The sequence below is a fragment of the Aulonocara sp. 'chitande type north' Nkhata Bay genome, linkage group LG12 (genome assembly GCF_057382095.1).
Source record: "Aulonocara sp. 'chitande type north' Nkhata Bay isolate Kocher_YH1m ecotype deep benthic linkage group LG12, A_spYH_male_GT1.1, whole genome shotgun sequence".
Lineage (NCBI taxonomy): Eukaryota > Metazoa > Chordata > Actinopteri > Cichliformes > Cichlidae > Aulonocara > Aulonocara sp. 'chitande type north' Nkhata Bay.
In genome coordinates this window covers 16,814,302-16,829,446 of record NC_141355.1, presented here as the reverse complement: position 1 = coordinate 16,829,446, position 15,145 = coordinate 16,814,302, and the positions used below count along the sequence as shown (strand labels likewise).

General features: G+C 41.3%; 1 protein-coding gene across 1 annotated transcript; it reads right to left on the bottom strand.

Annotated features, from left to right (window-relative positions):
• Nucleotides 1-123: 123 nt before the first annotated feature.
• On the bottom strand, nt 124-14,801 carry LOC147317178 (glutamine--fructose-6-phosphate aminotransferase [isomerizing] 1). The gene is made up of 19 exons (XM_086313876.1): nt 14,684-14,801; nt 12,592-12,699; nt 11,776-11,883; nt 11,517-11,642; nt 11,375-11,433; nt 11,155-11,289; nt 11,006-11,067; nt 10,742-10,821; nt 10,548-10,656; nt 10,280-10,443; nt 8,473-8,568; nt 8,116-8,213; nt 7,794-7,914; nt 7,362-7,519; nt 4,471-4,585; nt 3,873-4,000; nt 3,605-3,772; nt 3,046-3,207; nt 124-2,072 (listed from the first exon to the last, which is right to left on the bottom strand). The coding sequence occupies exons 1-19, from the start codon at nt 14,688-14,690 to the stop codon at nt 2,028-2,030; spliced, it is 2,049 nt and encodes a 682-aa protein (XP_086170002.1). The 5' UTR covers nt 14,691-14,801; the 3' UTR covers nt 124-2,027.
• Nucleotides 14,802-15,145: the final 344 nt, after the last annotated feature.

The following is a 15,145-nucleotide window of genomic DNA, read 5'->3' as shown; positions in this document are numbered from 1 at the left end:
TTGGCACCAGCGGCGGCGTATCGTTACTTTGAGCTACCCCTAAATACCTCCAGTACCTCAACTCTTTGTGCACTCTATCACCTGAACTAAACACGTTATTTTAATGACAAGTCCAAATGTGCCTGAATTTCTACAGCGTATTTATTGGAATAAAAATCGTACAGACACCTTTTGTTATCACTGTCAGTATTTTAGGTCATGTAAATCCACAAGCGCACACATCCTCAATCCAATAACTCCCAGACACTTTTAAAAGATACGTACGTGACACTTTATTGCATCAGTTCCACTAATAAATAGTACTCCCACTCCCTCTGTAACCCAACAGATGGTGCTAGGATCCACTGCAGCATCCTTGATCAATACATCCAGTCAGTAAATCAAAAAGTGTTTCGAGTGTGGGTTACAAAAGTACCTGTAACAACATTTCACTGGCTCAGAAAAGGCTCAAGGGGGGAAAATGAAGTCCAAGTTAAGGCTTGATTGTAAATGCAAGATAAATATCTTTAAACTTAAAGAATGCAGGCTTAAAAAAAGCTGCTCCTATTCTTTCTCTACTGCATAACTGTGTGTGTGTGTGTGTGTGCATGCAATGTCACTTTTTTTCTTGGCTTCTGAATTTAAAAGACACCTGGGATCACAGACACACAGCTTGGCATTTGGCTTCTGACCAAAGTCAACGTCTACAGTATGACATGCTGCCAAGCGACTGTGTGTATACGTGCCCTCAGGGCCTCAGAATAACTTCATAGCATACGATCTGCAAAATCAGTCCATTTTGGCTACAAAAGCAACAGTGAAACCGAAAAAAAGAGATTTGGTTTATGATTGCCAAAGCCACCAGAGACAGATTTTTGGTTTGACATTTCAGATGACAGTAACATTAACATTTTAAATGAAAGAGTAACTTCAATAATATAAAATTCCTTCCAAAAAACCAATTAACAAACAAATGTAACAAGAGGACGAAAAAAAAAGAAAGAAGAAAAGCTACAAATGGTCCCAAGATTGCAAAATGACGGTGGCAAGGTGTGGGCTGGCGACTGCCTCTACTTCAGGTTTGCAACTTTATCTCAATTGCATTACTTCAGTTTATTGATAAAAAGAAACCTTTATGCGAAAAGTCCCACACGAGAATGAAACGCTAAACTGCACCCAGAGAGCGTTTACAGTAACAGGATCGTGTCGAGAAAAATAGGAAAGAGTGAACGAGCGACGTCTCAGACTCTGGTGTAGGTGGTTCCTCTCATTAACTGAGTGGACCAAAACCAGAGTTTAAAAAACCGAATTCCTGGGCTTACACACAGCAACATTAGAAGATTTATGATAGTATTCACAAACTTTTTCTGATCGGACATTTGATGCTGCTCTTTGCTGCGTGTCCTCAGAAGAAAATCCAAGAGGGGAAAGTGTATCAAAACCACACTGCAATTATGAAGAAGCGATGACCTGTGGCTTGGAATGATTCAAGACTGTGGTTTACTTCAACAGTGGAGTAAAGACACTTTGAATGATTAGCTGCCAAGGAAAAAAAATCCCAACTAAACTACAAATCATTGCACTAAAAGAGAAAATGAGCCAGTGAGGTCTTTAAAGCGTAAACTACTGTCAGCTTTAACATCAGCTTCCAGAGAGCCCAATCAGCAACAGATAAACATGGAAGGCATGCCCATAAATGGCCAGCGAAGGTTGATACAGGTTCACCCCCGAAAAAGTGATATGCACGTTATATGTCATTCCCAACCCATTCCTTGCCACCGGCAACAACAAAGAAAAAACAAATGTTGTCAAAGCTTTCTGATAAAAGAAACAATGCAACACTGTGATAATACACAACAGTGAGATACAAGAGCGATTACTGAAAGACTGCATAAAAAAAAGAAGAAAAAAAAAAGAGCCACGACACACAAGACACAGGACAGGACGTCATCTTCTGATGGTTTACTTCACACAGACGCTTCCTTTGGGGTCTGTGCTTGAATGTGTGTCTATGCCAAGCTTTTGTTGTTAGTGATGAATGGTGCGGCTCACTCTACTGTCACGGACTTGGCCAGGTTTCTTGGACAGTCCACCTGCGTTTAAACAGAGGAGCAGACAATCAATAGCCTTGCAGATGAAAAGGACACTGTTGCTGCTGTTGACTAAATGCTGCTGTCAAAACACCAGAGTATGATTTATACAAATCTTAACAAAAACATACTTTAATCTGCGAGCCAGAGATATGGCGGTTTGGAAGAACTGCTCTTGTAATTATCACACATGTCCTGTCCAGAGCGCTTCTCCTCCCCTCGGACAAAATTACATAAAACACAGGGCATGCGTGTGGTGGAGCTGTTTGTTCTACAGAGCTGCACGGCCAGGACGTTTCTCTGAAATGCTCTGAAAAACTGACTAGATGCTGACTTTGAGTTAAGCTGCTCACTTTGACCTTTAAAATTCCTCAAAAACAGGAAATCAAGGGGACAACACATCTAAGTCAGTTCTGCAGCACCAGCACAAACATCAGTAACAGCTTGTGGGCTTTGCCAATAAATGAAACAATCGCAGGTCGGAATTCGCGCACAGATGGAGGTTATTTACATTTCACTACAATTCTTTCAGTGTGGCAGCTAACCACATCATCATCACCTTCACCACCAAGTTTGCCAGTTTACATCGTTCACAAAGTAGGTTACATTTTCAAGCGAGTGGGGGACATGCTGATTTACAGATATAAACACTGCACGTTTATTCTGGCAGTGTTTCTGCTTACAAAGCAGTCCTGAGCGACAGCGCTAGATGATCAGTGACAGGCTAATAATAACAGAATATCTCATTTATATTGTGCTCCAGAATCTTTTGCACAACTGTCTTCTTTTATGTCCTGAAATGAATCATCGACGTATTTTACACAATCATACTCTTACTACACCTGTAAACACAGGTATACTGATGATGACTGTAAGAGTGGAAATCACTTGGGAAAATGGTATCTCCAAGAAATGTTTGAATTAAGAAGCATGCTGGATTGAGAGTTGTTGCTGATCCTGAAGGGAAAGCACTTACATCGTAGCCTCTGAGGACAGCCAGGTGGAAGGACAGCAGCTGCAGAGGGATGACGCTCAGGATGCCCTGCAGGCAGTCCAAACAGTGAGGCACTTTGATGGTGCGGCTGGAGTTTTTGATGGTTTCGTGATCGTCCTTGTCGCAGATCACAATAGGACGACCCTGTAAATGAAACAAAGAGATGAATATAGTGTGTTTACTGCACAATGATGGAGATGCGCTGAATCAACCTCTCCCCTTTCACCGACTGAGTTGAAGGGCCAGAGGTGACGCAGTGGTCAACATACTTTCGGGGTTTGAACTTAATGAGTTATGATGCAAACAGTTTTCAGAAAGGAAAAAACTTAAATGGATTCAAATAAACTCACTTAGTCATTTTCCACGATATAATAAACACTGTAAAGTGTCACATTTAGTTTTTATTTGTCAGAGTTTGTTTGAGCATTTCAGGCAACTAAACAATCTGGGCTGATCACTTGTGACTGGATTATAAAATAAACCAACACACCGACATTACAATAAGGCTGATCACAAAACATGCGCCATGTGCGATTCTTACCTGGCGAGCAACAACTTGCTGCAGGGCATTCTGACACTTGACATAAGTGTGGTCTCTCATTATGATCATGATCACCGGCATGAGTTTATCCACCAGGGCCAGCGGGCCGTGTTTCAGCTCTCCTGCCAGGATACCCTCTGAATGCATGTACGTGATTTCCTTGATTTTCTGCAGGGGAATGAAAAAAAACATCCAGACTTTAGATAAATACAAGCCTACGCTGAAATTAACAATCAAGCTGTCAGATGATAAACTCGCATGTGCTCACCAGTGCTCCCTCCAAGCAGGTAGCGTAATGGTAGCCTCTGCCCATGATGAGCACACTCTTCTGCTGGTACAGCTCCGTTGCCAGCTTCTGGATTTCATCATCCAAACTGAGGACCTCCTTAATCAGATCTAACACACACACACACACATTTTTTTTCTTGTTTCAAGAGGCTGACTGGCAGAGACAAAATATGAAAAAAATATTGCAGCAACATGAACCTAGACTCAGCTTCTAATGTTGGGCAGGGAGTGGCAGACAAGCCAGACATTCCTTATTAGGTTACTATTGGGGACATGCTATCATGTGCTTTAGATTCACAGAGTCATGCAAGAGCCCAACGCCAAAATCTAAAGCTATTCATCCGTCTGCCCCCCTTCCCGCTCTCTCTCGTCTTCTGATCCTTTTGTTGCCGTTTAAGTTTGTCCTCTAGGAGGATTAAAAAAAAAAAAAAAAACACCAACAAAAACAAAACTAAAACAGGCTGTGGATGTGCTTGATCTTGGGTCTGAGAGCTAGTTTTTCCAGTCTTTTTGTGTTTAAACTTCACATATGATCAAGACTTCTCTGGCTGAATTACAACACATGTGGTGTGACTTACCTGGAAGCACTCTTAGGCCCTGGATTATCTCACGGCGCCTGGGCTGCACTGAAATCCTGTCATCGCACATCAGGAGGGCAAACATGATCAAGGCCACAAACTGACTGGTGTAGGCCTGAAGACGAAAAACACAACAGAGAAAGTAGAATATTTATTAACTGTAACACAATTGCTAAGATGCGGTTTCTTTGTCTGTCTCTACTCTGACTAATAAAGAAAACAACTGCTCCCTAACTATTTGTATGAAGGTCACAAAGTGGACCGCCACCACTGCACAGTCAAAGCTTGCTTGCTTGTGACCTCATTTCTAGAGGGAATGGTAGATTTCCTATTTTGCAGCTCAATATCGAACCAACGAAGCAGCGACCAGATCACGACTTGAGCCTTTCGGTACAGATTATGAAGCCATGTCCTTCTTTTTCGCTTTGTTTTGATTGCAAATTTGGTCTCCAGTTTATAATCTGCACCAGATGAAATATGGAGAGGTGGGTTTTCATACACATCAAGCAGCATTATAAAAAAAAAAAAAAACACACGCAGTTAAGTTAGTGCTGCTCATCCTAAAAACCTTTGTAGCCACATATACCACAGATGATGTCTGATCCTTCTGGAAATGTCGCTTCTTATAACCTCAACACATCTGAGACTGTGCCTGCCGTCATCGCCGCCCGCACCCTCTCCTTCCTTCATCTCCAAGCACGTTTGGAGGTCTCCCATGCTCATTTAGGAGATTCAATCAGAGTCTGAGAGAAGCCAAGTCAATTCACAAGACTCTCTGGACTCAGAAATGCCAATGTGCAGGGCCAAGAAAATAGCTGTAAAACCTTTACACACCGTTTCTTTTTTCTTCACAACAACACACAAATTGTAGTCCTTCAGAGCTGTGGCAACATATTTAACCCACATATTCAACCGTTGATCTCTTCCATATTCATACTTTCAAACTTGTCAGTGCTTTCCTGATGCACAATGTGCCAACTTTGACCCTGCAAATGTGAGCATGCATGCATACACAGCTGAAACATAAAGAAAACACAACAGCTGTGATCTAGAAAACAAACTTTGTAATCCTGTAAATTCCCAGTGGAAAGAGTTATGTAATTCAAAAGCAGTCTTCTCTCATTTACTGTCGGCTGACCTGCCAGAAGGATCTGCCTCATGATAGCATCAAAGTGTTTTGTCTTTTAGTGCTAATTTATGCCATGAATCTTGAATATGAACAAAGGAATTGGAAATTCCCTCATTTAAAGTTTAAAAAAAATCCTACGAGCATGAAAAAGCAGAAAATTGAGACCAAATATATGAATTTGGGATGATTCAGCATGTGATTAGTTGCAAACCAAGTCAGTGTTTTGATAAGCTTGGTTGTTAATGTGCAACATTCGGTTGAGGTGGGTGTGGGTGTGTGGCCCTGCTAGCCGAGCAGTAAATGATGGCGTCTCTGAGGCGTGCTCTGGGACTTTGGAGCAACACAAGAGTCACTGAGCCAAGAGCTGGGGCAGGGAAGGACCTGCTCCACTTTTCCTAACTCTCTCTCTCTATGCTCCCTAGAAAGAGCAGGGGCTTCAACTCCTCTGCTCAAATCCCAGCTGGCAAATGCTTTCGGTGAGGGGGTGGGAGGGGCATGAAACCAAGTGTCCAAGGTTTACATGAGCTGAGATGAGAAAATCAGGCTTCTTTAACTCCCTCTGGGATAATGGTGGAGGACCACGTCAACTTCCAAAAGGCGGGACCAGAATTGCAATGGAGTTTTCATCTGGGTTTCATTCAGAGTCAGCGAGCATCGAGTTCATTTATGAGATGTTGCAATTAACTGGTGTACAGTACTTTAGCTAAGCATCAAAGGCTCAGTTACAACAAATCAAAGAAATCATGCGCTATATTTCTAACTTGAACGTAACAAATTCATTTGGTGTGTTGCCTCTGAAAATATTGTCATAGACAAAAGCAGAAAAATTAGTAGATTGCTTTTTTAAATGGAGCAATAAGCATTCACTTCAACTCCAAGGGAATGTGCTGTTTTCAATCATCCACATCCAAGCCTGCCACAACAAGGTGAAAACACACCCAGCAGTACATTCATCTTCATCACTAATGACTCAGTCTCACTGGAGTTTAAATAGAATGAGTAGGAAAACTCTATGGCTGGAAACTTGGTTGCTGCCCAGTGAACTGATTTAAAAAAAATAAATAAATAAAAATTTGGAGCCTGCAACTGGTTGCAAGTTGTTTGGCAACCTGTCTCCAGCTCCAACTGACTGCAATCACCGTCAGACACATTGGTGAACATTTGAAAGGCGGAGTCCACTCAACTGGTTATATCGCTATATAAGATTCCTGAGCCCCTGTCTCATTATGCAGTGAAATCGTCATCCAACAGCAACTATGCCGATATTTGTGGAGCAACTTCTGACTTTCTCTTCAAAATCTATGAGGTTCTGGCTAAATGCATGCAGTTAATGTGAATTTATTTGTATGTAAAAGGCAACAGATTTTCTATTTTGGTTGATTTATCACACACAGATTGCATGTAATTGGCAACTTGGCCCCATTCACCCCTCAAAATGATTACAGACTGACTCTGTCTTATCACCATTTTATCACTCTTTATATAAGTTGCTATGAAGGAGGCAACTGACAGCGGGTAGTCACAGACCTGGTCCCTGTGTTTAAAGTAGCCATTTCAAAGATAGCAAGATAATAATAACAGTAATTTTGGTAATGCTGTGTAGCATAATATAACCTAACCTCAAGAGGTTAATGTAAGAAGTATCCTTTCAATCTCCAGTGACACAATAAATGCATGTTGTGGTTTTCCACTTCCACGGCGCATAAAAGCTGCACTCATAAAAACCGCAGAGTTAATTAGAGCCACGGTTGCCATGGTATACCTTGGTGCTCGCTACTCCGATCTCTGGCCCGGCGTTGATGTGGACGCCACAGTCAGTCTCCCTCGAGATGGAGCTGCCCACTGTGTTAGTGACGCCCACAGTCAGAGCCCCCCTCTCCTTACAGTAGCGCAGGGCCATGAGGCTGTCAGCGGTCTCCCCTGCGGGGTCGGCAGAAATGGAAAACACAACCCGTTTATGGAACGTAACAATTCACACAATAAAACTGATTTACTGACTTTTGCACCATAAACTAGTCTGATTTAAGACAGCTTTACAGAAAAAAATAATCCACAGGTTTCAAAAACTTTGACTCAGCATTTTGAAAAAGTTGAGCACATAGAAAGATAAATCAAGAAGAGCCCCCAAATAGAAAGTGGAATACAAATGGGGAATGTGCCACAGATCAAGTCCAGATGGCACTGGTCTCCACACCTGACTGGCTGATAAAGAAGCAGACATCGTCTCGGAAAACAGGCGTGTTCCTGTCCAGGAAGTCGCTGGCCAGCTCCACCATGACAGGCAGCTCGGTCAGCTCCTCCAGCACCTGGCGGGTCTGGGAAAAAAAACAACAGCATCGATTTGTGAAAACGTGCCAGCTGTGCACAGAGCATAGAGTGTGGCAGGACACGAAGCTCATACCACAACACAGGTGTCATATTTCCTGTCATATTTTCCTCTTGGATTCAGTTTGATTATTTTTCTGACGGGACTTTGCACCAAAGAACAAAAGGTGGTTAAACAAAAGACTACTCACTGCTACTCCTGCATGATAGCTGGTGCCACAAGCAATGAGGATAAGTCGGCGACACCTCTGAATCTCTTTGATGTGATCCTTAAGTCCACCCAGTGTCACTGAAAAGCACAACAAACTGCTCAAAGACCACAAACACCCCACAGGAGAGATGGGACATTTTACACTTAAAAAATGTACTTATAGCTGTAAAACTTTTATAGGGCGTCCTTGATCCTTATTATAATGAACTAAAGGTAGTTGCACATGCAAAACTAAATTACTTGACGCTAAAGACTACAGTGAAAGCCAAAGATTGACATTTTTGAGGAATTGTCATTTCTTGTCTTGGTAAATATAATAATAAGGCAGTGCTCCAACCTGTGTTGTTGTCAAAGTTGACTCTCCCTCTCATGGTGTTAACAACAGACTCTGGCTGCTCAAAGATCTCCTTCTGCATGAAGGAGCTGTAGTTGCCTGTAAAATGAGGATCAGATATCACGGGAACATTTCCAGAATTAGTCAAAAAAAAAGAAAGAAGAAAAGGTAAATACCAGTTAAGCACTCAGCGATAGACTTTTTATAAGCCCCATAAAACCCACATGAACTCAACCGAACGAGAGAGGTTTTGTTTACATGTATTAAGCGTCCGAGAATGCAAACCACAGCCTCCTGAAGGAGCAAAAACAAACGTCCTCACTGTGTTTTATTGACAATCAGGCCTTCCTGGAAATGAGAGTACTTATTGGGTAAACTTTCTTTCTCTATTAAGATATTTGGAGCCATAGCATGAGTCATGCCTCAAATGAAATAAAACGTACAAAAAACATTAGGGAGATAATGTTTTCCTATCAATTAAAAACCGTGACGGTAAAGAAAATATATATGTCTATATGCAAGTGCGTTTCAGCCTCCCTTTGAGAGCAATTTGGGTCATTCGAATTAGGTTATTCAGCAGAAGAAGAAAAAACTAGGAAATGAGAGGAGAGAGGCTGAGTAATGACAGGACCACAAAGGAATGTCGAGTGCAGCCAACACCGGCTCACCTCTGCCCTCTGCTGGACTGCTGAGGAAAAGTCAGTGAAAATGAAGAAAAAAGAAAATATAGACGGTAACCATGAGATTTAATCTCCTTTTTTTTAGCTGTGTTCATACTGAGCAAACTTCTTAGACTCATGTTCCTCATTTAAGGACACAGCAGCAGGATAGATGAAATACTTCAATTCCAAAAGTCCAATAACTGATTAAGTGCATGTAACAAGTTGATTCTTGGTGCAATTTTGCATGCAAAACAGACCTTATGCACATCGACTCCAAGTCCTAATCAGGGTCTGACAAATATAAAGTCAGTAAGGATTACCTAACAGCCCTGGGAAGCAATTTAATCCTGACTGATTATAGATTTGTCAGATTCTTACAGACCTGGAGTCGATATGCGTAAAGGTCTGTTTTGCATGAAAAACTGTCCCAAGAATAAACTTACATGATTGTGGGGTTTTTATTATGATTTTGTACACGAAAAAAGGGAAAATAATGCAATAATAAAAATGTGTCCTAATTCCCATAAGTGAACGCTTTAACTTTGGTGACTTGGGAAAATAATTGTTTTTCTTTAACAACAATTAAACACTGAGAAATGCTTTTTATTGGGTGCATTTGTCTAAGCATTAGTAAGGGGAACTGTACTTTTTTTTAAAAAGCCACAAATTGCACATTGTTCTATACATAGGATATTAATGGCTTCACATTAAAGCTAAAATTTAAATTTAGCTTTAACAAATCCAGCCCCAGGATTTGTTTGAGTTCAAATCCTGGGGCTGGAGTAAAATGTTGAAAAAGAAGGAAACAGCTGTCTTACTACAAACCTAGCATAATATTTCAACTCGGGTCAAGAAGGGAAGATGGGAGTAATAACATCTTAAAGCAAAGTGGTTTGTTTTACCAACAGTGGTTTCTCTGGTGGCGCTGCTACTCTAGCAAGAGTGTAACGACTTGGATGATAACAAGAACAACCTCAGGGCAAACCGTTAAAAGCAAGCCAAACTATGTAAGCAGCTGGTCATCGATTATGACTTGCAGGATAATAACAGGATTTGAGACTAAATTAATGGCACAGTATAAATGATTTATTGACCATTAGTGTGGGAAAGGAATGCATGTTGTGAAGAGAATTCGTCCCTCCACTCACCCATCATGATCTGCTGTAGTTCCATCTGCAGGGTCTGGATGGCACGGGCTGGGTAGTCTCCAGCTGTGCGCTTTATCCTGTGAATCGACAGCCGGCCATCCGTCACGGCGGCTACGTCGTCGTCCTCGAGGAAGATCACCTGGTTTGTGTGCTCGATCACCGCGCTGTCGTGGCAGATCAGAAACCACATCAAACGTTTGATTTTTGATACACGCATAAAGCAGGCATATAAAGAACATCGTTGTGCACTCTAACAGTATCTGCTTACCTCGCATCAGATGCAAAATAGTACTCCACTGCTTTTTCATCTACTGGAAACAGGCAGGTGTCCTGGTCTGTCCTGGGTAGGGTGCTGCAGCTCTTCTTGTCTTTAGTAGCTGGGATGTAAAAGAAAACAGGCCTCAGGCAATTTCATCCAGCCACATTTGGATACATTTGACTAGAAAGAGAAACTATAACTACATGAGCGGTAGAGCACAGGAATATGATCGCTGGACAGCTTGTGATCACTGCGCACTCCAATCAGCAGAGGACCTCCCCTCCTGTATAAACCACAAGAAAATATTCATTTTAAACCACATCCTGATATTTTACCAGTATATGGTCTAAATGCATCGCAGAAAGGTTTCTTATACTGTCAGACTTCAAAATGTATTGTATACATTTTGACCCGTCTTAGACGTCACTTTAGGAGATTTAAGATCAGCCATCAGTGTGTGAGTTTACCTTGTACCAACCACCTCGCCGGGATAGTGGACACTCTTGAAGACCAGTGCAAAAGCTCCTTCCTGCAAGGCAGCAGGTCAAACAGGAAGTCAGATCTTTTTACTGTCTGATTGCTTTTGCATCTTTGGTGTACATTAGCAAGTCCTTACCAGCTGCTGAGTCACACGTTCAACCAGCGTGGCGAAACTGATGTCGTCGCTCTCCCGGTTGTCATACATGTACTTCACCAACTTGGCGATGCTCTCTGTGTCAGTCTCTGACTCGAACTCATAACCTTTGCTCTCCTACAGAAACGAGAAAATGATTTCGCTTTACAAATCGGAACAATGAAAACACATCAAGAAATATTAATGAAAAACATCTGCTCACCAGGAATTTCTTCAGGTCTTTGTAGTTGGTGATAATGCCATTGTGAATGACTATGAATTCTGCAAACCAAAGAGGACTGTCAGAAACTTAACACAGAATCAAACATTTAGCTGTTTCTGTACCAACTTGAAACATCACTCACCATTGTTTTTGTCAGATCTATGTGGATGACTGTTGACTGGGCTGGGCTCACCGTGAGTGGCCCAGCGAGTGTGGGCAATGCCACTGTGGACATCAAACTCCACATCCAGGTCAATATCCTGCTGTTCTATAAATCAAACAAACACACCCCCAAGACAGACGACATTAAATATGCGAATTGCACCACAGCGTGCAGGAAGGAAAATTGAGGATTCGGTCAACTATTAGTTCTCTCTAAACGAGCAACAATCTCAGCTTACTGTGGATCTCCTCATCCAGGGCCTTCACTTTTCCACGCTGCTTGATCAGCTGGATAGATCTGGCGTTGACCTCCCAATCTTTGCTGTTGCCCCCATCAATTCCAACACCTAATGAAATTTTTAAAAAAGTTAGAAATAGCTGAATCATAAAGATGGCAAGGCCGTAGGTATTAGGTATAACGGTGGTATTACTATTATGTAAGTAAAGTCTTCTTTTTGGTCCAATGTCTGAGAAGAACTGAAAGAAAAAAAAACTATTATTTACTCAGTATAAGGAAAAATAATCATAGTGTAAATACAAGGTCAGACAGCAGATTCCTTGAAGAAGATTGCTGAAACTACCAAAATGGATGTGAGGGAAAGTACAAAGAAGTGGAAAACCAGAGGGATAAATATAACTGCCTCCACAGAAAACAAAAAAACAAAACAAAAAAACAAAATAATAATAATAATGTAACATAAAACTGAGCAGAACAAAGAGCGAGGAACCAGGAGAAAAACAAAAATCCCAGCATCTGTTGGCACCGTATATAAAACACCGGGACACAACCACACATTAATCAACACGTAACCACACGCAAGCATAAATCAGGCACAAGTCATTAGTGTTGGCATGTATTACTGAAAAACAAAAAATCAAGTGTGACTTTCAGGACAGTTGCTGCATTAATGTTACATTGGAGACCAACAAACTATTACAACATTTTGGCATTTCTTGAGTAACCTCTGAGGAGGTCTGAACACAAGAAAAACAAAACAAAACACAATTTAAAAAAAAGGCAGAACTTGTTGGTGATGAGTCTCTCTTTTTCTTACCAGCTGAATCATAGCCTCTGTACTCCAGACGACGTAGACCTTTAAGGAGGATCTCAAGGATTTCACGGCGAGTCCTTGGCACGTGGTAGTTGAGATAGGCAAAGATTCCTTGGGGAAGGAGGGAATAATGTTTTAGAAAGCTTTTCTTTATAAAGAATTTGTGCTACCAAAAGGAGATTTTTTTATTTATTTATTTGCAGTTGGAAGGGCAGATCACTTGAAATGCCTGTCAGACTAATACCCCTGTAACATTTGGGAGTGATGTTTAATTCATGTGGGTTTGGTGAAGGTTGGCTGAAGTCACTATTACAGTATTTAAAAGGTTTTTTCCGATGCCAAAGGACATCTCACAATCTGTATGCTGCATGGATTTATCCCATCAGCTGGTTTTTATTTTAAACAAGCTTTGGATTCATTTTGAGTTAGAAATTGTTTTTAAAACAATTTTAAATCTTAAAACGAAACTATTTATGATGACAATGATTACGTAAAGGTGGCTGGTGAAACCACAGAGAACGTAATTGGACTCCTTCCTGGTGTAGCAGGCCAAGAATTACTGGGAGTTGTCGATCTGCTGCTATTCACAGTTCAGTGCCAGACAAACTAATGTAACACACGAGAAACAAGTCATACAGGCACTGGAAAACCTGATATAGTTATCTCTTGGAAGATAGACCTGTTTAAAGACAATTAAGTATACATATATAGACCTGCCGTTTCCCTAAGATAACCTCTTGCCTACGTAAAGCAGAGGTAGGGGAATTGTCAAAGGAATGACAAAAATCAGACGCGAGATGTTTCTGTTTCCCATCTGTAAATCATTTTAAGATATTTACCTTGTCACTAAGACTTGAGATTTATTTGTGTGTGATTACTAACCCAAGTGAGAGACCATTACGATACAGAAACAGGCCAGTGTAAATCAAGATTTCAGCATTTTATTGGCAACCTCCATAAATAATGAGAATTTCCTCCCTAAAACATCTGTCATCCAGTCTAATAACAAATACACAAAGGAAAGGAGTGACACCATGAATGGCAAAAGGAGTGGGCATAAAGTGCAGCCCTGTTACAGGGCTAAACACTAACCAGTGGACATCCTGGCTCAACAGAGCATTCATTCAGAAAAGCAAGTGATGGGGGTGGACACTGAGGGGTAAAGAGAGACAAAAGGGACCCTTCTGCAAATAATCAGTGCTTAATGGTTAACCTAAGCAAAGTGGCACCTTACTGTGACAAGAGATATTGATAGCAAGGTGGCTTGGTTATGGAAGTGCTCTGATTGTGATAACAGTGAGAGAAAACAGATGTCAGGTATCAGTCATAGGACTGAGATAGATGGAGACGGCGGAGACAGGACAGGATTAGAAAGCATCAAACTGATTATGACCACTGGCGTCATATAGACAGTGAAAGACTGATGTTAATTCACAGCGATACACCAGTATTATATAGTACAATATTTGCTAAAGCCTTTGGCACTCTTTTAAGGGGTTGACTCAATTTGACTTAAAAAAACATATTTGATTTTATGTTTTGTTTATCCTATTTGTATGTGTACAGCATTTTGTGGACACTGGTTTATATGTTAAAGTGCTTTATAAATAAAGGTGGTATGGTATGGTATGGTATTATCCCAAAGAACACAGATCATCTAGTTACACTTTCATTTTTTATAATAACAACGAGCCTAACTCGTTTTCCAAGGTCTCTGTCACAGTCATCTAGATCCACAGTAACAGACAGAGATTTAGCTACTGGAAACTTACTCGGCTGGTAATAACGTCGTAAAGCAGGTTACCATTTTAATGTCGCACTCAAATATCGACTCTGCTGCTCGATCGTGTTATCCCACATCAAGCAGCTTTCAGAGTAAAACGGAAAAACACAGACCGGTTTATATTTAGCTGGCTAGCAACATCATGTTGGCCATACAAAACTCACTTTAGCCTCCCCTAGCTCATTTCCAGCATTTATCCTCAAACTAACATGGCAATAGCTGAATAACTATTCAGCTAGCTATTCTGGTGAAACGTGAACCACACACATTCAGCGCCTATTAGTATAAATATAGAATAAATGCACTACTCACCACACATGGCTACAGTTCTGCTGCCAGTTACAGCTACTCTGAAGTCGGTAGCTGGGAACGCCTGTCAATAAGCTCCGCCCCCGATGGTTCCTATGAATCATAGCCAACCGCGTTCTTCCATGGCGCCTTCTGATTGGTCGGGAGATCTGTCGATTCAGGTTGCGCCTACAGACGTACGCATTTCTGACGTGGCATCAGGATGCGATTCGCAGCCGGAACATCCTGCAGATCCTGCTGCTGCTAGAGTCAACATCGGCCCACAATGGAAGGCCTGTGCTTTCTACTGGCCGTGGAAGGAAAATATTGCTAAAAAGGCCCAAAAGCCTGTGTATGCTCTGGCGATTTTAGAATTACTGAGGTACAACGTCCCTCAGTAGAAATCCACCAATGCTTTTTAAAATTTTTATATGCAAAATTGCCTTTTATGGTTTTTTGGTCTTACATAGTTTAAATGGTCTATAT

Coding starts and splice junctions, on each gene's coding strand:
- LOC147317178 (XM_086313876.1), bottom strand. Junction 10,444..10,547: donor TATTTTGCATCTGATGCGAG/GTAAGCAGATAC, acceptor CTGCCACGACAG/CGCGGTGATCGAGCACACAA. Junction 3,773..3,872: donor CCTGCTTGGAGGGAGCACTG/GTGAGCACATGC, acceptor ATTCCCCTGCAG/AAAATCAAGGAAATCACGTA.